The following is a 24775-nucleotide window of genomic DNA, read 5'->3' as shown; positions in this document are numbered from 1 at the left end:
CTAATATAAGCTCACAAAAATACGAACTACAGTACAATATTGTACCATTTAGATAAGGTTATTTTGTGTACCTTTAATATAACGAGTTGATAAAATACAATAACAGCGATAAATTAACAAGATACGCATGGTCATCTATAATCGTAATAAAATCGTACGATAAAAATTACTATTTGTATTAAATATTAGCAAACGTATTTAATACACTAGGTACAGTTTTACCCTTACGATAAAAGTCAGTATACGGTTTTAGGTTTAATTGTATTATTTTTTTTAATTCTTTATTTTAACATTATAAGAGTACCTAATAATATTATATTATGTTTATTTTTTTTATTGTTTAAGTTTATTCAATTATATTTGTATAATAATACTTATTTATAATTATTAAATTTGTTTATAATATTAGCGAACGTATTTAAAACTCTACGGTTTTATCCTTACGATAAAAGTCAGTATACGGTTTAGGCGGTTTTGCCCAAATGAGATTGGTCATAACTAGGCTTCGCCTATGACTATATTTTAAAAGTTATTCATTATAATCAAGGCAATCGTCTAATTACAAATTACGATGCAACACATTCGGCAATGTATGTAAATCGTGTGGTCCGATATATGTTATTACAACGTCAACGCATTTATTTCGTCGCATATACCGCCATATCGTGTGGACCAAACCATATATTTTCAAGATTTTTTTTTTTTTATTTGTTATTGTTGTGAATTATGAAATAACAGTAAGTTGCTAAATGTATCTATTACGTTACAACAATATAATTGTATATACATGTTTTTGGTATGGCAACGTTTAAATTAAAAACCAAGCGGACTCGTGTACGGTGTAACTACATAAAAATCTAATTTACAGGATCGTGTATGTACATGAATAGTTATTAAAATCAAAACGTTTCTGCAAGAAATACAATGTTTAAATCATAATGATTAATAAGTACAAAAATAAAAATTGGAAATCGAATAAATGTTTTAGCATTAAGCGTTATTGTCACATTTTACAAACCCTAAGTCTAATATATTACCACCCTAATATGTATACGATCATTGAATCATCCCTTTTGAACCACAGTGACATCATTCCTTTTTGACCGCCCCATTTAATACTATATAGCTCTGATGATTTTTTAATAATCCAGTAAGCTTCAGTACATTATATTATTATACACTTAAAGCAAACACCATCATACAATAGACTACAACTTGCAATATCTTCATCAATATAAGGGTACGAAAAAATAATAAAATACTTATTGACAATATAATAAAGGGTATAATGATTAACGACTAATATAATAACACTAGAAAATATTCGACGCTCAAATTATAATTGTAAGGTAACCGTATAGTATAATTAATAAATTAGACGAGCACCTCTAGGAGTATAATATACAATTTATATTTTACCTAACTCAAAGTAATAAATTTGCAAATTTGACAGTCACATATTATAAAAATTGAGGTATACATTAAGAATAAATTAAATCAATTCAAACTTTAAAATACTTTAAAAAAATTATGAATATAAAAATAAATTTAATATAATAAAATGTTCAGTAAAGATCTTTCATTAATACTGCTTTTCTCACTGCGTTGCTATAGCCTTCTTTGAAATGAAACCAAACGTCACTTTTCACGATTTCATCTCTAAATTCTGTAACGCATCAAAAATGTATTTAAACAAAAATAATAATAATACACATCTTACATAATTAATAAAATGTTTTAAAGGTAGGTGAAGAAATTCTTTATCGCATCGGTCGCGTGGTGTAGTTATTTTTTTTTTTTAAAGAAAATGGAATCATTTAAAAAACCGGGTCGAGACACTTTGTTGTTTTTTTCATTATTTTTAATAAAAAACGACACAACGAGCGAGCTCTTTTCACCGTTAGCCTATTAATTTTAAACGACGAGGTAGATAAACACACAATATTATATATATTTACGGCGCATAAAAATCCATCGGCGGCTTTTGACATATTGTCGGGATTCACCTCGGGGGCTGAGGGTTTTAATCGAGCAAACAGCGGGCACACCGCAAACCTGTTACGGTGCGCAAAGGATGAAAACCGCATTAATAAAACAACCCTACCCATGCGACCCGGCACGGAACTGCAACAGCAGTCGGTGCCTCGTCCGCCGTGTGTCAACACAGAACATATAATAATAATAATATCGGACACGAATCTCATTACGTGTGCGGCATAACAAACAATAATAATCTCTCGAAAACTGTGTACGCAAACAGGCGGGACTCGGTGCTTATGTTTGCGAATGCGTAATTGGCTCGGCACCTATACACTGCAAGGGCCGCATTATATGCACTATTATTTATTATATATATATAACATAATATTATATAGACACGATGCATGAAACCAGTGAATTTTTTTCTTCAATTTTTTCTACTTAACATGGACAGAACACCTAGACTCAGCGATTGACGAAAAACTGTTAAATATGCTTCGTTGTGCGCCATAATAGGTAAAATAAAAATTGAAAACGATTGGAGTATACAATATGAATAGTAGTGAACGCTACGCAAATATACCCTCGGCCACAGCACGAAAAATCGGATCGAATACAGAAATCGTGTGTAATTCTGCAAACAATATTATAATATCGTCTATTTTAGAATAATATGAGCACTATTCTATTACAAGGTCATAAAGACGTGCAGAACATGATTGCATAGCGCGACACTTTTGACGGGAAATGCTTAGCGATTCTGCGGTGTGATGGATCGTATTTTTCGTCACTGTATACATCGTTGAAAATGTTGAAATCACCACCACCATATGTATTAATATTAATTCATTCCGTTTCTAAAGTTTGACGGTTATCTCTCAAAAGTCGATTAATTATTATACGGCGTGAATATAACCAACCAGCTACAATAGATTAATATTGTCCTTTGTCATAACAAATTCGCAATACTATTCCATTAGATGATTATTAATCATAAATATGTGTTACCTTTATAGGCGCAGTTTAAATATTTTTAGCACACCATTATACATAAATGAATATATTATTCTTTAATATTTACCTTCGAGTCAATTAAATATAGTCATTTGTCGGTAAATATTATGTAGTATTTTTTAAGTTTTATTAAAATTACAGTTGATTATTTTGGTAAAATATATTAATATTTTATATACCTATTATTATTAATGTTTTTAGAGTTATATTTTTTTATAGATACATATAGATTACATGCTATACATGAAGATAAGCGCTTATATTGGCACATCATTTTAATTATTGATTAATTTAATTAATGTTTTTATCAGATAATTGATGTGCCTGTACATCATGAAAAAAATTTTATTTTATTACAAGTATTGGAATTTAAAAATTAATATTTTTAATCAATTTTTATTTTTTGTATTTTAATTATTATTAACTAATTTAAAAACGAATAGATAGTCGAGTAATTTTAATGATACAGCGATACATTTTGATATAAGATCATGAGTTGTGCGCGTTATTACAGTTAATAATTATTTTATTTATTGCAATTAAAACAATATCATGGTAAATTGTACGTGCAATTTATTCGATATAGAAACTACTATTGGGTTAGGCAAAACTCCAACAATTAACTGTGGTGTATATAATTTTAACGCTTTTTAATAATATTGGTCTCTTTGTGCGCCTTTGCTGCAGCAGTCGTATTATATTGGTCATTAATTCGGCACGCTTACCTTTGTGTTTGTGCCCGACGGGTGAATCGATTTCGCGACCAAAGAAATCTTTCTTTTTCTGAAAAAAAGTAATAAAGTAAATAAATAAACTTTATAAGTTACATTAGGGTTTACACAGTGGAGGCATGTAAGCACAAACGCAATAACACAACATGGACGACGACGTCAGTGGTGGTAGTGGCAGTAGATACCCTTCTTTAAACGACCTAAAACGGAAAAGAAACCGCCCAACCACAGTCGCACTAACGCTTGAAAATGCACATATAATATATATATTTATATATAATACATATATTATCCCGTCGTTTTTGTGTACGAGTGGGGTTTAATTGATTATAAAATGTATTACGTTGGTTCGGGTTAAACGACTCGTGTACAAACCGTACATGGCCGGCGCACGTTTATATATTATATATATTATGGTGTGCGTGTGCGTGTGTGAGTGTGTGTGTGTGTGTGTGTGTGTGTGTGTGTCTAAGGACGCAACCCTCCATCAACCCCTTAAGTTGGTGTCTCCCGGTACCCCGTCTAATATAGAGGGCGCGATCACGATCCCGTACACGTTTATGTATGTGTGTGTGTGCGTGTGTATGTATGTCCGAGACGCTAAAACGGTTTAATGGATCGAAAACCGCTCTGGACCGGACGCGATAGCTAAAACGTATAGAACTACTTTATATCAAAAAGACCAGAGGTCAGTATATGATGTCGGGTCAGGAAACGTTGTACGGGTAAAGTAAGAAACTTGGCGCCTTGACGTTGGATTTATGACCGATAATGCGAGGAGGAGAGTAGTAAACGAGAGACTCGAAGGAAAGTGAATGCCATGACTGCAGCGGCCGAGGGTTGAGTCGGTGGTATATTATGGTGGATGGGTTTGGGTCGGAGGGCGAGAATGAATGATATAGGGGGCCAGGGGAAGACCGCCGTTTATACGCACGTATATACCCGGTTAGAACGGAGCGAGTCGACGGAAAGAAGAGAGGGAGAGGAGAATAGACGACGACTGCGGGACCGCCAACACCACTTCGTTCATACCGGAAGTGACGGCCAGTAATGTCCGGCAATGTTTTATGCGCACAGCAGATATATATTTGGAATTTTCACACCAACGCCTTCACTACCTCCATCGCCACCTCCACCACTACCACCACCATCACAATCAGCAACGGTCAACAAACAGTAGTAACATTTCGAATGTTGTTAGAACTTTTGCTTATAACATTATCATTTGACGCGATAAATTCGAGATCACAGGTTTTAACTCCATTTTTAACAGACAAATACCGAATTTTATAAATAACCATGAAATCAAGTTATTTTCTGGGATTGATTCAAAAGCCTTTTAGGGCAGTTTCGAAAATTAATTGCAACTAGTTTTTGAGATAAAAGCCGCTTACATATACAATAATAATTAATTTTGTTTGATATTTTGCTACTTTTTTTATTGGTTTTGAACGGTGTAATTAGTAACCAAATTGTATGAAAGTAATAATATTACGTTTTATTAATTATAAATCATATTTCATAGTAATATAAATAGAAAACATTCAGCAAGTATCAGCACTTTTAGCTTACTCCGAGATTGTCAACAGAAACCGAGGAATTACTAACTTTTATTACAATAATATATAAAATACAATGAGCCCGTTTTACCTATATCCTTATAACTTGGGTTATCGATATATCGTTTTTCTAACAAAAGCTAAACAGAGACTAATACCCCTCAGAAATTTTTATCAAATTTACAAATACTGAAATACCTGTAGACAAATTTAAATTACAAATTAAAACACTATAATATATTAAACATGATCATATAATAAAACATAGACTCGTTTTCGGAGCATATTTATTTAAAATAAATGTTTAATTTATAGTTTACATATGTCTTCCAAACATGAACATCTGTATTAATTTAACTACACACTATAACAGCTTTTAAATTATTTATTTTTAATTACTACTTAAATGATAATAAATTAACCGATTTAACTCATACAAAATAAAATATAGTACCACTATATTTTAAATAATTAAAATTGAACTACTGTACTATTTGCAACACTTTATATTGACCCTCATTGAATATTTTAAACGGATAACAATACATTATCCTCCCGCAGATTAAAGAACTTTCAATCAACACTTTAAATAGTAAATTAAAAATAATTTAATTTAAGATCGTTAAGTATTATACAACAAACTCGATCTAACGATAAAATAGTCATAGCAATTACCATGAATAATAAAACTGTTATCATATAACTTTTTTAACTATTGGTATTATTTTTAAAACATTAATAATAGATAATTTTGTTTAAAAAACTATTTGAAATTGAAACCACTATTATTTATTCTTATTTTTTATTTCATATGTTGTTGTTTTTTTTTTTTTTTTTTATCACTGATATATCCAGAATGACCAGTATACTATATATTTTAAAAAGATTTCGTCCATATAAAATTATTAATTAATAGAGCTGTTACATGATACTTGTTGAGATTTTATACTAGCATAAAAATAATTAACAGAAAAAAAGGGATACAACATTAAAAACCTACATCATAATTACAGCCATTAGTCATTATATTTTTGGTTCGGCTAAAGATTTAAAATCAAATATATAATTATATCAATGACTTTAAATTTTAATAAAAGAAAATTTAATTATAAAGATATAGTTTGTATAAAAATGTGCATTTACAAACTAAGTACTCCAAAAGTCAAAAGTTTTATAGAATACTATTTAATACAAAACAATCAATACTAAAAGTTGAAATAAAAAACAAATGATAAAACTTATCTTTAACAAACCATCATAATATGATATATATTATATTGTAATATAAATCTAACATCCAAAATGATATGAATAATTCAAAGAATATATAATAAATAGTAATATAACATCATATGCACTTAAGGTGTATTTATAAACCTACGCTATTCCGAGACTGCTCGATCAAAAGCAAAAAAAAAATCGTACAAGCATTATCACCCAAAGCCTATTTATTTGTGATGAGATATCACCCTCGTATTACATAATACATAGTACTCGTATAAACCTACTTACATACTCTGCGCACCAGCAATAGGCTAAACAAAAATAAAAAGATCCTTTTTTTCTCTTTTTAAAATACAATCATTACAGGCCGCACTTTTGTATTACATATATACTATTATGTATACGTTGGGCGTGAAAACACCCATACAAATGAAGGCCGGTTAGTGTGGTAACTGTAGACAGTGTGTCGAGTGAAAAAGTTAAGCCGGCCCTATATAAGTAGTGTTTACGACTAGGATTTCGACCATACATAGGTATATACTATAAAGTCAAGCACGAAATATACCAACTTACATATAAAGATTTCGACAGGTATATATATATTATAAGGTTTACGTTTATACATTGTAGTTAAAACCCCAAAATATATATGTATCTAAAATATATTTACTAAAAAAATTGATTAAAATAATGAAATAAAAAATAAAATGCTTAAATGCGTTTTTATGATGTGTCAAAAAGTCTGAATATTTAATATAATAAACATGATGTATAATTCAAAATATCTCGATAGAAGAAAAGTATTAAAATTTATAATTATTAAAAAATACAAAATGTTATTGTTTTCGTAATGAATAGTGTAATAATAACTAATGATCTTCGTCGTCATCTCGATTGCAATAATGTCATGATGAGCTATACATATATATATTATTATGTTTATCATAAGATTTTTAAAGATAATTGACTGACGACGTTTAAATCTCCGCGAATATCCCTCAAAATTTAACGGCTGCATCAATATTGTAATACTCCCAGAAAAATCAATCATTGTAGATTTTGTATATAATTTAAGAAATATGTATAAAAGTATGAAAAATAGTGAAACATGTAAAAACACATGTATTTATACAACAAAAAATGTTAAAACACAATATCATATATTCGTGTTCAGAATTGTCTGGAACTATATTATTGAATACTTGTCTGCAAAGTTGGTAAATTGTACTTCATAAAAAATATATACAGAAACATAAATCCGAATCCTAATTATTATACTAGAGATAAGAATCGCAATAATAATATAAGAACCAGTAGGTATATATAATACGTATAAATACTTTTTTTTGGACAACCGTTGGTGCATCTCATTAAAAAATAATCGCACGGCGCCTTACCAGCACTCTCGCGCTCGGCAACATAACGCAAACGCCCGTAATCGCAGAGTAGTTCGTTATACAATGAACAGGAAAAAAGTAAAAGAGAGACGTAGAGAATGCGCGGTAATAAAGAAATAATAAATAAAATAACATGTAGTCATCGTCGTCGTTGTGTACACACAATACGCGCACAGCATAAGATTAATTACAAGTCGAGGGTTGAGTGGCAGCGCTTTTTTTTTAAATTCATTTTTTCTTTATGCTCCATCCTCTTCTCCTTTGAGTCAACACCCCCTATCCTCCTCGACGACGTCGATGTCTGAGTTCGGCCACCACCGCTCGCCGTTCCGCAGCGGTCCACTAGATCAGCGTGCGCGATGAAAGACTACGCGACTTAATGACTTTGGCGCAACTAAGAGGGCGTGACTCGCGCGCATCTCAGTCTTTTGTACGTAATACACATCGTTACCAGACAATTAATATTGTATAAAAGCTATTCCCATAATAAAGTGCATTATTTATCGTCCAGACGGAGGACCCGAATGATGCGCGCTATATGTTATTATTATATAGAATATAATAGAGACCGCGAGCAGCTCCGACCTATACTCATCTATCTCGTCGTTGCTGCTGGCTGAACAACAGTATTCGTCCGCGTCTAGTGTTTACAACTGAATAATACGTTACGTAATAATAATATAGGATGTATCTAATTTGGGTACCGCAAAAAAAAATTAATAAGAAATTCCAATATGTTATACGACAGGTAATCCAACGTCTCTGCAATGACTCGGAGCAGTTTACATCCAAATAAATTGTTATCACGTACCATTGACAGGCAAAATAAAATAATACAAATTAACACATACTGTTACAGTCTTTACATTTCTAGATGAATTCATCTATGCAATACTACATAGATTGAATTACAAATCGGATAGGTAAAAAGAAAAAAGTATTTAATAAAAACAACTTAGGTAACATTAAGTTTTTTAAATAAGTACAAATTAATGTATTAATATTCGTAAATATTATATATATATAGTATAGGCATATATATGAAAATTTAATGTATTCATTCATTTGATAATATTTGCACTACACAAATATTTCAGACAAGATAGTATAATTATGTTGCCTTATGGTCAAGTTGATACCAATAATTTTGGACACAAGACCCTTCACCAATTTGTATCCAAATACACTATGTTAAATAAAATAACTTTATATAGACATATTACATACAATAGTACCATTATTATATAGTAGGTATACACTAATATAGTAACTCGATAAGAAGGTAAAATTGGACGCTGCAGTGCTATCGCGCTAAGTTTAAAAAAACAATAAATAAATAAAACTGATTTATCAAAGTTCGTTCTTAGAAAAATATCGTGACAAAGTCAACTAATATAATACGTACAATAGCTTGAATTTTTGAGAATGACTAAGTCTATAATATCTAACACTTAAGATCAATTGTTCATTGATTACGCTAAAGTTTATTAGATTACATTTGTATATTTTACCCTATTTAATTTTCTTAATATAATATTGTATACATTTATAAGGAAGGAGGAGTGAAAAATAATAATGAACCCAGGGCACCGAAATCATCATCTCTGATAGTATTTAACTTATCTACTTATTAAAGAATACATTAATGAAAAAAAACCTGACAAGTATAAATAGACATCTACACAATCTACATTACTCTTGTTGTCGTTGATTATACAAATGCAGCTTGTGCTTTAATTTCAGGTATTTATACAAAGTACACTAACTATTATTTGATCTTCACAAAGTACTTAAATAAATTTAACATACACGTGTTAAAAATGGATGAATTTTGTTTGAAACGAAACATATATTGTTGTTTTATTGGTGAATAACGTTCATTAACAGTTGAGTAAATTATAGCAACTAGCAAGTACTCTAATGTTATTTTCTTCTTTTCGTGGTAATCGCTAGAATTCACAAAGACTGGCAATGTAAAATGTTTTTAAATTGCAAACGACTCAAATATCGAGAGAGCATTACGAAGAGATGAGTTTGTTCACCAGACAGACATATTTCAATAAAAAATTAATATAATATCAATCATGCGGTTCATCATAACCATCATTATCATTACGAGTACTATATTATAATAATACACTATATAATCCTACACAATCGGAAACGAGAAGGGGCACAATCATGAGTATACTGGGTGGGACGGATTGCATGTTAATAAATCACGAGGCAATACTGAATACATGGTATAACTGTCGGGTACACGCTATTAGTCAAACAGTTACACCCTTTTATAGTAAGTAGGTATTGTTATCGTTGTAACCGACCCTCTTAGAGCAAGGGACGTAAACATCGAACACCACCACCCACAAAATCGAATAGGGTGTTCTGTTGTCCAAGCACACAAAAATAATACGAAACACTATTAAATGACTATATATCGGGGTGTAATAGTTCTCTACACAAACCATTTATCGACCACTTAAATGTGATTTTTTTTAATAAAATATTAGGTTTGGGTATATATATATGTATACAAAATTCTCGCTCCAAATATAAGAAAACATTTTAAAACGTATATAAGTTTAAGTTTAGGTTAGTTATTTTAGGTTTTTTGACTATGATATATAAAATACAAAATTAATAAATTATTTAATGTGCATTAATTAAGTAAAAATCTAAATCATAAATAACAAATTATGTTCATGGAAACATATTTTATGTAAGCGACTTTACTAACAAAATGCTTACAATAAAAAAAACTAAAATGTTTAAACATCTACGAAAAAAAATGTGTGGAATATAATAAAAAAAGAGTATATAATACATATTATAAATGGACTCAACTATATACTTCATTGTACGGTATATTGTCTATAAGACTTTGAAATTAATGAAGCAAATCGAAATGTTCCACTTGGGTAACTTCCTCCCTAAGTATTAAACTGTAATCATAAGAAAATACTGCCAAGAGTTGTTTTATAAAACCATTGTTAACGGACATTTAACAAATATTCGTTTAAATGACGCTTAACATTTTTAAAGTTTAAAATATTATTTGCTCACTCATGATTGGTACTTTATCTCTAATGTATTAGGTACCTTATATCAATTTGACATAAAACTAAACCAGAATATTAACTAACTGTATCGAATTTATGGAATAGTAAAATAGTAACCAATTCAAAACTCAAAATGGTCCTAATGTTTTATCGATGATGTTGTCTTAAGAATTAAAAGATAATACAAATATAATAGTATAATACTATAAGAAATTAAAAATTTCCGTTTCCAAGAAAAAAAAATATTATAAAAATGTACAATGATTTTGGCTGATTAAAATTCAAAAGATAATCCTGCACCTATTTTTAAAACTATTAAATATTACAATTGAAATATATATCATGTATACTGTATGTCCTCTAAAACAGGGTAGGTAAACTTTACTATTCGTTACACTGTAAACATTTTTAAATTCTATTTACGGATTGTTAAACTAGACTAATGGATCATACATTTTTACGACACAATTTTTAACTCATGTATTTTACACATGCGCAACACTTCATTTTTTTTTTTTTTTTTAATAGCAACCCTCATTTTTAATGTAATTTTAAAATTAATCCATTAAATTTTATTTTATTTTATTCAACGTATTTTTTCGCTTTATTAAATTTAATATATTTTTTTTTTTTTTGATTGTACCTGCTCAAATTTTGCCAATTTTGGGTTTAGAATAAAAGTTTATAGATCAAAATTGCTTGAAAAAAAAAATCGAAGTTGTGTTGCGCACGCGAAAAATACATGTTAAAAAAATTGTAAGTCATAGGAATTTATGATTCATTATTAATCTAATTTTAAGTCCTGCAAACATAATTGATTAACATGGTAATAAGTAGGAAACAGATTTAAATAAAAATTGCTTTCTAAGCACAAAACTAATTTCATACATAATCAAGTAACTAAAAAATGCAACTTTTATTTTGCATTTTTTGACATTTTTTTTTCTATAGGAGTTAATAAATTTGATAAAATTTAAATAGCACCTGATTATACAGAGCTATTATAAGATAGAAGGTAAAAGTATACGAATATATCTATCTAAATTGTATATTCATTTTTGAAATAATTATCAGAATAAAAAAAAAGATAAGAGAACTAGAAGATGATGAAAATGATATGAATAATTAATAAAAATACAAATTTATATACTTAATTACATTTTTTCAATGTTAAAAATTATTTTAAGAGCATTTTAAAAAAAAAAATGACTTGAGTGAATTAAATCGTATTTTTAAAAGGCATTTTTCTTGTTTTTAGAGCATTTAAATCTGTTCCCTAGTAATAAGGAATAAAGTGTACTTTATTTCCGCGGACACAGTATATATTTATTACTTTAATATTAATTAAATACTACATCATTTCTACAATATTTATAAATTAAAAACATTGCATTGACTACACATTCAAGGATCAGGATAGTTAAAAAAAAAATCGTGTTTTCTATACATTTTCAAACTTAGTATCAGAAATAAACAGATTTTTTATCTATAACACTTTTAATAATCATATTATATATAATTTTACTTACAGTTACTTTTGAAGAACCAACAATTTTGGGTGTGAGTCTTTGTAAATGATTAGGTGTTACTTGCTTATTTCTGGCACCTAATACAATAATTATACAGTTATTATTATTATTATTTATAAAACTTTTATGGACATTATCTATTACATTGTATAGAAGTAATAAATATATTAAGTATCTAAAAATACAGTTCTAGTAGTTGGTTATTTTTAAAAATAAAATGTATAATAGTAGCCCAATCAGTACATACCCAGATTTCTAATTGAGATTAAAAAAAACTATTATTAACAGTTTAATCCAAATAGTAAGTCAATTTAGATAATATAAACTAATCTGAATGAATGAAATTGTGATTTAAATTTCATCTGGAGTGTGGTTTTAAAACAAATATGTTAAACTATATATTTAAATCTTAAAAGTTAATTTAATTATATTGTATAATGTATATTTATCACAAGTATTTAAATTCAAGTATATGGTATATATTTAAACACAAATGATGAATAAAAATAGGATCCGTATTTTGAATTTAAATACACAGAAAAATAAGGTAAATAAAAAATACTAATTCAGATATCTGATAGATCAAAAAAGTGTGTACTAATAGTAACAAATGCATAAATGTCAAAAGAAAATATTTAACACTCTACCAAAAATGTAATCATTTTCATTTAATTTAATTTGTTAAAAATATTATAATACTATAAATTTGGCATTGAAAAGAAATATTATTTTAATTTCTATTTCTTGAATGAATATCAATATTTTTTAAATATGATACATAATTATCTTTTTTTTAATTGTATTATCAATAAATTGGAATTTATGATTTATTATACAAGCTAATTTATGCAGTTTTAAATAAAATTTCAGTTTAGTGGTGCACTTTATTTCCAATATATTACTTTAAGCAAAATGAAGTTTTGCATAACTTTTTCAAACATTTCTTGAGGTATACGATGAATTTCTATACAAATTGCTTCCTTCAAAGCTTCTAGATTTCTTTTTATATATCTGAGATTTAACATAACCCCAAAGAAAAAAAATGTATGGCTTTAAATCTAGAGTGTGTGGGCCACATAATATCGCCACTATTGGAAATCAAGTGTCCTGGAAACATTTAATTTAAAATTTCCACACTAAAAACATGTTACTGGTTTGTCCATAACATTTTTATAACTGTAACTAATCGTAACATAAATGTCTCATACTCTTACATAAATAGACTCAATTTCCACTACTCTACAATTTTAAATAACTGTATATTGCTTTATTGAAATAAGGGATGATGTTTTGCGCACTCCATACTAACAAAAGAAACTTATTTTAAATACTGATATCAAACTTAAAAATATCATAAAACATTATTAAAATAACATATTCATTGACCTTTAACACTTTTTGGAGTAGAAACATTTTTTTCATTTTCATCAAACTGATCAGGTTCTACGGTAATATTATTTAGTTCTGCAGGAGGCATTCTCTTTCTCAAATTTTCCAATTCTATTTCTCTAGAAATAAGTTGTTTGATAGCATAGCTAGATGTTGGAAATGATTCCAACCCAGGAAATCTTACTGCATCATCTACGCATCTAAAAAATATTGAATATAGTGTAATTATTTATTTATAATTTTTACATGGATTTTGTTTCAAATATATATGTATTTGCACTAAAATGTAAAAATAATTTCTTTAATAATATATTAATAAACTTTAAGTCTATATACAGTGCACAAGTACTTAATTTAATAGTTGAATAATAATAGCCTACCAAAGTATACACTAGTTTAAAGTTTTAAATAAAACACTTAAAAAAAGTAAAAATAAAAATTGACAATACAGTTTATTACATAAATTAGTAAAATATTTTGAATTATTCTTAAGAATGAATTTGTGTATAATGCCAATGATATAGTCCTAAAATAATATGGAAAAAACTGAGATGAGACAAGTCCTCAAATTAAATTGGATTTAAATCTAAAATTCATTTATATTGTATTAACTACAGAATGGACTCCCGAGCCCCAAATGAAATACTCAGTGAGCCCATTATTATTATTTTGAAAACTAAAATAAATAAATAATTCAAAATCAATTGCCCATTGCTAAATCAAACTTTCAAAATGATTTTTATTTTAAGGAAAACATATCATCTAAATATTACAAAGATGAAAATTTTTTTTTGTAAAACATTACTTACATTTTTAATAATATTTAATTAATATGATACTTACGGATTAAGCACAAAATTAAAAGACCCATCAGCATCTCTTTCTTGAAAAAAATTTAAGCCATAATCAATCATAATATTGACAACTTTTGCAAGATCTTCTTTTTCTTTTTGAGTAAATAATTGTGTACTAATCTATGAGACAATAATGAAATCATTAATATTTAAATAAAAACTATAAAAATTTAAGCAAATACTTAAGTTTATATTAGTGTATTAGTATTTATACTTACAGATCTAAGATTTGGAACAGCAATATGCATAAGTAATGGCATAGTATCTAATAAAACTTGATCACGATGTAGGAATGTTCGAATACTTGGGATAATACCAGACATTAATTCATCCATGATTTGTTTATATTTGTTTTTTTTCATTGTTGCCTAATAAATATAAATAATTATAAAAGATAAGTCATGCATTTTTCCTATACATTGGCCCTTATTAAGAGTGATAGAGGAATATGTGCCTGAAATGCATTATCTATACCAGGGGTCACGTTTTGAAACTTACCTTACTGGCCTCGGTCCTCTAACTGCAGTATTAATAATTTATACACGTTAATAAATATATATTTTTTTAATTAGTATTTATATTGATTTATTCATGCATTTGTTCAATACAGATTAGTTTATTTTTTTTTTCGTATTATACATTGACACACTTATAATTTGTATTTATTTATATTATAAATATTTTAAAATTTACTCCGCGGATAAGAGTTCGTAAAAGAAGCAACCGCAGTATGGATGCAAACCACGGTCCGCCAGTTAGTGACCCCTGATCTATACCATTAAAAACATTATATGTCAACTTCAAATTATATTACTACATTCACAGCTGATGCACTGATGCTATTTACATAATGGCATTGTTTGTGTATATTAAACTGCCCCAATATTGATGTTATTATTAAATGCACTATATTTTAGTCAGTGTTATGATTAATCTATTAGTTTTTTGTTAGAGTCTCCTACAAGTATTATTTTATAAGTATGTGCAAGTTAAACATTGAAATTGTATTTTTCTATTTTTTTTTTTTTTTACCCTAATGTGTCAGTAACACAACAATTATACTTAAATATGCTAACGTGTTAAAAGGTCAATAAAAATACTTCATTTTAAAACAAACATAAGTAAAAAAATTCAATAATATATTCATGTAAAAATAGTAAACACAAGTATCACCCACTACCACAATGCTGTTATGAGACTGTGTTTTCAACTATTGTCCATTTTTAGAATATTAATACTACTTTTTCCATAGAATATGACGATAACAACAGCAACAATAATAGTTTTGTAGTTGTATCAAATTGTTTTACTTAATTAACTAAATCAGACACACATAAATAGATATAAATGTAAATATATAAATATAAATATAATAAAAATAATAAATGTATATTGAAAGTAATGTCTAAAATAAAACCATTTGATTATTTTTTGCTCTTCATACTCCATATAATTATTATGTTGGATTATTCTTTCTCGATTTACTTTCTACGAGTACTAATAATATAATTTAGAAACTTTACAAATTCATAAAGCATTCTTATTTTGTTAACTCCTCATCTATTATTTTTATTTATATTCAACATACAATACTTGTTACAATAAATTACTAAAAGAATAATATTCTGTATTTGTATACATGAATGATACACAATAATAAAATAAAGACAACTCTAACTTCTACTAAAGTTATAATAAAAACAATTGCAGACTAGTAAGAGTTAGATGGGTATATGGGCTCTTTTAACAGAATTTAAAAATACGAAGCATAAGCAATTCATAGTCCAAACGTCAGATATAAAAATAAGATTTTTGGTCTTGGTGGTTAAAGAATAGGTTCACCACTAAGACCTCAATTTACTCAGGCCTTAAAGCTCCATTAATCACACCTTTCTCTATAGTTCTCATAATTTTAGTCCTAGTCGATATCATAATAGTAAATATTAAATCACAAAAATCTAATAGAATGCAGCTAATTTAGTCTTTGATCTAATACAATCTAAAGATATTCATAAAGATGTATTTTGTTTTTTAAGTACATTAAATATAATTTTTAAATTTATAAATTATCCCAATAGTTAAGAAAATAGTAAATAATATTTTTTAACAAATTAACATAACAATTAAAAGTACTAATTAAGCAAGACTTTCCTACAACATTACATAATTAAATTAAAAATATAACTCACTTCATATGCAGCACTTGGGTAGGTAATTTTAGGCCATGTAAATGTAGCAAATAAACAATGCCAAGTAGCAAAATTATATGGCAAATAAGGAAACAGTGAATAATTCTGAGAAGAGTTAATCACATGCATAGTCTTGTCAAAATTACAAAACCATTCTAGGCCTTCAGCAATCTAAATATACATAATAATAATTATAATAAGTAATAACATATAATGTAAAATAAATAATTAACATACATTTGTTAATGATGAATCTTTGGGCTTTAGAATTAAATAATTTTCAAAAATTCCTTGGCTAAGCTTTTCATAATCTCCATAACTCTGGACAGTTTTTAAAACACTGTTTATTCTAAAAAAAAGTAATACACTACATTAATTTGTATTTTCTAGATTGTAGGTTTAAATTATATTAGATATTACAAAAAATAGTTTCATAATATAAATACCAATTATCAAGCTAATATTATCTTAGCTATTATCAAAACAATAATATTAATTCTTCCCTATATACAGTAATAAAATTAATTGTACTTATAAAACAATAATTATTAATTTAACACAGTCAAGAATAAAACTTAATTTTATTGAATGACCATTCAACTATATTTAAACTGTGGCAGTCTATTTCTTTATAAATTGTAATTATACAATTAAATTATCTTCTTAAAAAACATTTAAAGCATATAAATTATATTCAGCAAACAATAAATTAATCATGAAATAAAGCAAAAACTTGTCACAACTCACAAATATATAATAAATAATTGAGAAATGATACTTATTATAAGAATGCAAGAAAATAACATTTTTGATAGAATAATGGATTGTTTATTAATATAGAAACAAAGATTATAAATTATAGTAATAAGAGTTCCTAATTAAAAAATTATTTATAAATTTAAAATCCTAAAATCAATGAATAACTTTCATTCAACCTTAATGCTATAGAAAACCAAATACATTATTTTACCTGTCTTTCATAACATTATTATGACTTGAAAAACCATCACTTGTACTGTTTGGGTTGTTCTCATAACAGCTAAGATAAACATACATAAATAAATATTCATACAATTATTAATTATTATAAAAATTGAATTAAAAATATTACCTTTTATTTATTTGAAATATTTCTTGCCATACAGTAAAAAGTCCTTTTTGCATATCTTTTGAACCAATGTTTGCATTTTTCACATGAGATAAGCGTACTGTTTGATTTTTAAAACATGATAATGTTGACAAACATGATCTAATATCATTATTTGTTTTGGTGCCAAGTGCAGTCATTGCACCCATATCTGTTTTAATGTTTTCATAACTTGATATTTCCATTAATCTTTCTACCAATCTAAGTAAAAATATATTTTTTTTTTTTTTATGTTATAAATATATAATTATTATAGTAATAATAGCTTACCGGACTGAAGATGTTGGTGGAAAATTTAATACAAAAGCATTTTGCCTTAAATTTCTCAAAGCTGGTACATAAACATCATTACAAATACAAATTATTGGTCTTTTTAATATAGAACTCTTTTCTTCTTTTTTATCAGTTTTTTTTTTACGACTCGCACGTTTTTCTGTAGCAAATTTTATTAAAAAATCTATTGATGCCTGGAAAAAATTAAATAGATATGGTTTGTTAAGAATCAATAAATATTTAAAACTAATTGGACTAATTAATATAAAATTATCTAAAAAAACTAATTTGAAAAAAAAAAGTTTTAACAATACTTATAAAAAAAAACTAAGAATTGTTTTTATTAAGCTAATTTAAAATTTTAAAGAATTCTATGGATATGTTTATGCTCATAAATTACTTCATTTAATTCATCATTAAAAAAAAAAAATTTCTTGTCTGTGGATCAAATTATGTTTATATACAAGCTGCCATTTTGTAACCCATGACATATATTAACTATAGTCTACAGACTATAATGTCATTACTTAATATATAGGCTACTTACTACAGGTGCTCCATCAATTTCATCCAACACTAAACAATTGGGCCTTGAATCATTACTCATCACAGAACACATTTGTGTAGTAGCTTCAAGCTGTCTTTTAAAACAAGTAAGGTTACGATCGTCACTAGCATTCATTTCAACGACATTATAGCCTAATATTAGAAATAATGTAAATATAAAATATAAATTTTAAAGTTTATTATAAAAATAAAGTACCTGCTTGTCGGGCAACCAAATGAGCTAAAGTAGTCTTCCCGAGACCTGGTGGTCCACATAACAATGCTAATTTATACTTAGGGCAATTATTTTCATCCAATCCTTCATCTAGGGTTTGATTCTTTTTTGTAAATTTATTTCCTGTAATTAATTTAAAACTATTATAACACACTAGTTTTGAAACAACAATTGAACATAAGTAAAATAAACAAATGTTTTTCTTGCATTATTTGTATAATATTAATACTAGCTGTATAATGTGGAGAATTATGTAATTTTAAATTAATATACATATTAACCAAATGTTAATCATATCCATCATAATATGACTTTATGTATATACAGAGACTTCCAAATGTTGTATGCTAAATCACATTAGTGGTGTTACTTTTTTTTTTTTTACATCCCTGAGCCACTCGCTTTTGTAATAGAAACATGTATAAACAAATAAATGCTATGCTTAAATGTGTTTGAAATACTCAAATAAAAAAAAAGGCTGTGGGCTGTATGTTGTTCACAGGCTATGGGTTTATGACCCCAGGTATACATTCTTGAATTGGACAATTTTAAATAAGCCATAAATATTAGTACCGCCTACCACCAATTCATAATGTGCTGACGCAACAATACTTGGATTTAGAAATTTGTACCACTCGATTACGTAAAAACTAATGTCATCTTCATTAATTATAACCGAGAAAATAATATACATATTATACATTATGTAAGTTATTAAAAATATACCTGCTGATTTGTCATAAACATTATTGGTAGCTTTTCTTTTTTTGTTGACTTCCTTGTTGAATACTACTTTATCCCATAGTTTTAGCCAATGCAATAACATTCTATTTGTACTTTCATCACTTAACAAATCCAAATATCTATTTGGCTTATATTTCTGAACCCACAATTCTGCTGTGTTATCAATACCATTTTTCAAAATACTAACATCGTTTTGATTTAATCCTGATCGTAAAGCTTCATTATTCTCAATCTATGTAAAAAAAATTTGTTATTAGAAATCTATGACACAAGATTAAATTTAGAAAGTAAAGCTTGTTTTTTTTAATGAATTATTATTTATTTTTCTCCAAAATGTACAATTTATTATAAAATATATATTTTTAAAAGTAGAAATATTTTATTGACTATAAATTTTCAGCATTTATATTTAAAAAATTTTGGGCTCCCATTCACCAATTTTTTTCAGTAAGCGTCTTGTGTACAACTAAAGCAATTTTCAGTAAAATATGTTAAATATATTCAAAACATAATACACAAACAAACCTAGAAGATCAATAATTATAAACTAGGTGTTGTGAAGATGAAAATAATAGTAAAGAAGACTGTTCCTCTTTTTTTATTTTTTATTGTTCATCTACATTTTTTGATGATTTTGCAGTATCATGCTAGCTATTTAGAATTTAAGTAAGAGAAGATCTATAGATAATGAAAATATATCAAATGACGTATAAACTACATCAAAATATAGCTATATACCAGGGATGGCCAAATTGCGGCTAACAAGCCGCATGCTGCTCTCTTCATCGACGTATGCGGCTCGTGATCTTATTTACAAAAACCAAAATTTTAATTTTTTTGTATACATTTATAAAAAAAAAAAAAAAATGTTATTATTATTATTATTATTATTTTATAATTTCATATTTCGTAATTTGATAATATGTTAATTGGATGTAATTGCATTTATATATGACTCACATACATAGTCATGTTGGCCACCCCTGGTATATACATTAATAACAATTTCTATAAATTTGGTAAAAATAAATAGGTGTGTTACTCTTTGAATTGCTTTTAAATAATGTAAGTAATATATAAATAATGAAACCTTTTCATAAGCACGTGCAATCAATTCATCAATAGGGTCTGAAAGCAATTGCACTGATTTTGTATGCCATGATAAACTTGATATCTGAATCGTAGTAAATAAGTAAAAGGATTTTAAATTAAGTTCATAATAAAGTATTTCTTCTAAATGTCGATAAATATAATTAAAATACTTCTTCTTGTACAGCATCTGCAGATCGAAAACGAATGTATAATCTTTGATTTTCATCATCACACGCAGGAAAAAAAGACCACGATGGCACTCTCCTTGACACACTTTCATAAGGACGCAAATTACTAGAAAAATTACAATATAACAGTTTTTATATTCAAATTATATTAAAGAATAAAAATAAAATATTACAAAACTTTTATTTAATTTGATACAATCATAAGCGCGTGCATGAGGAGATAGTAAAAATTTTCCACCTATAAACCTTCCATCAAAGTATTTAGTATTTAAAAAAAAATATATTTTTAATATACATAAGAGAACAAAATACTATCAGCATCAGAAATAGTTGCTGGTTTGTTATAAAAAAATAATGGCTACGCAACAGTCAAATATATACTACAACCTCAATCTTAATAATGCAATTTAAAAGTCAGATAATTTTTATTGTTATATTTTCGAATTTTAAAAAAGGATACATCGAAGACTGTTGTGATATTGTTATGTTAAGCCTATAAAACAACCACATCCATAACTGTGAGAGGATTAGTTTCAAAGATAGTAGTTTCACCTCAAAGACATAATTGGAAAAAATCAGGAGGGTTCAACATCCCTAAAGCCCAAATCTACGACAATAATGCTTCTTTGGTTAAGAGGACCTACACACGCTTATAGATATAAACATTAAACATACTTTACTACTTTAGTATTATAAGTAAAGTCTGAATTTTGATGCATTTTCATTATTCTTTTTAGTTTGAAAAAGCAAAAAATAATTAAGAAATTTAGATATTTTACTTAGTAGAGAATGCATAAAAAAAAGTATAAAGTGCATTTAATTATATATTTAAAGATAATAGCATATTTTAAGAATTTAGCATGTTTATTAAAAAAAAAGTAATTTTTCCATTTATACCTAATTTTTAATATGTATAAAATAAAAGATAAAAATTATTTATATACCTACAATTTCATGATTTATAAATTTAAATACTTTAAAAATTTTAGAAAGATGTTTACTACAAACAAGGAATACCAGTAGTACCAGTATGATTAAAGTATCTAACAAAACTGTTTTGTTTCACAATAAATAATAGATTATGCATGGTCATGCACTCATATGCATAAAAAAGAAGTCAATAAATTGTACATTGAACATCTTATTTTCATACAGTTACAGTTTTTATTAAATTGTATTTAAATTTTAATCAAAAGGTCAATGTTTATATTTTATTATTTATCAAAGAAATAGTAAAAACATTATTTTGGATAAGAGCACAATAATACTTTTTAATATTTTTAAGTGCATATTATTTAAATATAATTTACTACATATATAATCCAGACTTTACTTATAAGCATTTTGGTTTTTACAAAAAATTAATAATATTAATTTAAAAAAAATACTTTAAGCTATTGTAAGAAGTAGATGATAAAAAATTGGATCTTTTTCCAGATTTAAATATTTTTCTTTGATCAATAATTCTTTTTATTAAATCTTGCTGTTTAATATCTTTGTCAGATAATGGATCTACTTTTGGACGCTTTAATACAGGTTCCACTAAAATAAAATAAAAAATGTATTAACAACTTTTATAACTATTACAACTATTACTATTACTTTTATAACTTTTACAACTATTTTTATAAATTATATAAATTATTATTATTATTATAATAATACATCCATTTATTTTTTGTTTTATATTGCATTAAAATAGAGAGCATATAAATAATAAATATATTTAAATTCATACATTATTATTTTATATTAAGTTTAATGATTATTTAAACATTTGAAAACTTACATTCTTCATCATCAAAATTAATATCATCAGTGTTTCCAAATAGATCTTGAACATCAAAAGATCTTTTATTATTAATAGAAATAATGGACTCTGAAGTACTTTGATCTGCCTAGAAATAAATAAATAAACTATAAATATAATTTTGAACAGTGGTATATGACTTTAAATATAACATACTTCATTTTTATCACTATCATCTAGGTTAAAAGAAACCACTGATGTTTGAGATAAAGGAAACACACCATTTAATTCACTTGACAAATTTATATTCCCTTCAGATTCAACGTTTTCATTAGAAGAAAACTTTAAACTTCGTCTTGTATCTTTTGGTGAGCAAATTTTAATAGCTATAAATAATAAAAATAAAAAATAAAATTAGAAAACTATTCTAATATAATATATAATAATTTGCAAAGTGATCATTTTATCATTGTCAAATAATTGTGTATCTGCATTTACAATGGTTTTACAGTAAATAGGATTTTTGGATTTTCACTGCTATTGTAAAAAAATGTTTATACTTAACTAAATATCCATTACATATTAGATTGGCTTTTGAAATTACAAAAGTCTGCATGCAAACATAGTTATAATTTATAACTTACAAAGCTACAAAACAATAAAAGTGGTACATTTTGTTACCTATAATATTGAATCATACAATATTATTTTGGCAAATAATACCTATAATAAACGAATGCAGAACTATAACTGGGTAAGAGAATAGCAGCAGCGCTATCAAACCAGGAATGAGGGTAAAAACAGTATGTGCAAAACACAATGTATTTTTTTTTTTATTATTATTAAAATAAGGTTTCAATTACAACGATTATTAGCCTATTGGGATGGAGGGTTACATATTGTGACGTAATTTATATAAAGCTAATGTTGATTTTACGTAATACATCATGGTTTAGAATTTACAAGTATTTGTCTAAGTCTATGTGTTTGAAGAACTTGAAATGTTGTATTTTTTGTCTGCCGCCTGATATACTCTTAAATTATACAAAGCAGTGGTCGTTAACCTTTTTGGACTTTTGGGCCACATTCACAAATTCAAAAAAGTACGGGTTAGACAAAAATAAAATTTTATTTTCTTAAATTATTTACTATGAAAAAAATATTGTCTAAAATTTTAAAATAATAAAATGTATAAAAATAATTGTTGTCGTTTTAGAGTTTGAAATGGGCCGCCTATTGCCGACCACTAATATAAAGTATAGTATAAAAGGTATAGACGTATAATAGTATATTTATAATTTATGTTAAATCTGATATTAAATTTAAAGAGCTTAAAGATTTAATGATTTAATAAAAACGGTTGTTTATTTTAATATTTAATGCTCGAAGTAATGATAACCTACTAATAATATAATAAATCAACAAAATTATGTAAATGTAATGAAATTACCATCGGTTGTAAAGTCCATTTCATTCATCATTTCCAACTCATCAGCATGCATCATTTCAAATTCTTCTTCCGGATCCAAGTAGTCCATTTTATGGCTTTTAAATTAAACTTTTGTACAAACTAAATAGTATATTGAATATATAAAACCTATGTACGTTATTTTAGATCTATTTAATTACAATTTAGTACTAATAATAAATAGCAATATTTTTAATTTATTATTATATTATACATTTATCAAGGTAATTATAATTACCTCGACATTTATATATTTAATATTTATTATTTATACTAATCAACTAATAGACTAATATAAAACACAAATGTGTATATATTAAGTCAACTACATCATGTCTAGGTATTATTGGCGAATTTCCGACTTCAGTTATCTGAAAAATGATAAGGACTCAAATAAAGATATTTGT

The 24775-nt window shown here is 26.6% G+C and overlaps 1 protein-coding gene across 1 annotated transcript; it reads right to left on the bottom strand.

Annotated features, from left to right (window-relative positions):
- Positions 1–1447: 1447 nt before the first annotated feature.
- Positions 1448–24625, bottom strand: LOC113561329 (chromosome transmission fidelity protein 18 homolog). Its single transcript, XM_026967673.1, has 20 exons — positions 24351–24625; positions 23117–23286; positions 22940–23048; positions 22539–22692; positions 21133–21256; positions 20961–21044; positions 19853–20102; positions 19109–19249; positions 18893–19044; positions 18343–18539; positions 18037–18273; positions 17896–17964; positions 17163–17274; positions 16926–17096; positions 14955–15104; positions 14726–14856; positions 13880–14082; positions 12494–12570; positions 3720–3777; positions 1448–1666 (listed from the first exon to the last, which is right to left on the bottom strand). Exons 1-20 carry the CDS (start codon positions 24436–24438, stop codon positions 1566–1568), a joined length of 2778 nt encoding a protein of 925 aa, XP_026823474.1. The 5' UTR covers positions 24439–24625; the 3' UTR covers positions 1448–1565.
- Positions 24626–24775: the final 150 nt, after the last annotated feature.

Source organism: Rhopalosiphum maidis, chromosome 4 (genome assembly GCF_003676215.2).
Source record: "Rhopalosiphum maidis isolate BTI-1 chromosome 4, ASM367621v3, whole genome shotgun sequence".
Lineage (NCBI taxonomy): Eukaryota > Metazoa > Arthropoda > Insecta > Hemiptera > Aphididae > Rhopalosiphum > Rhopalosiphum maidis.
This window is presented reverse-complemented; position numbering and strand designations above follow the sequence as displayed.

Bases quoted from the DNA above. Each gene is read 5' to 3' on its own strand.
- LOC113561329 (XM_026967673.1), bottom strand. From the start codon at position 24,438: ATGGACTACTTGGATCCGGAAGAAGAATTTGAAATGATGCATGCTGAT. The intron at 15,105-16,925 runs GTGAGTTATATT...TATATTTATTAG, and splicing joins ACCCAAGTGCTGCATATGAA to GCAACAATGAAAAAAAACAA. The intron at 14,083-14,725 runs GTAAGTATCATA...AATATTTTTTAG, and splicing joins TTTAATTTTGTGCTTAATCC to ATGCGTAGATGATGCAGTAA.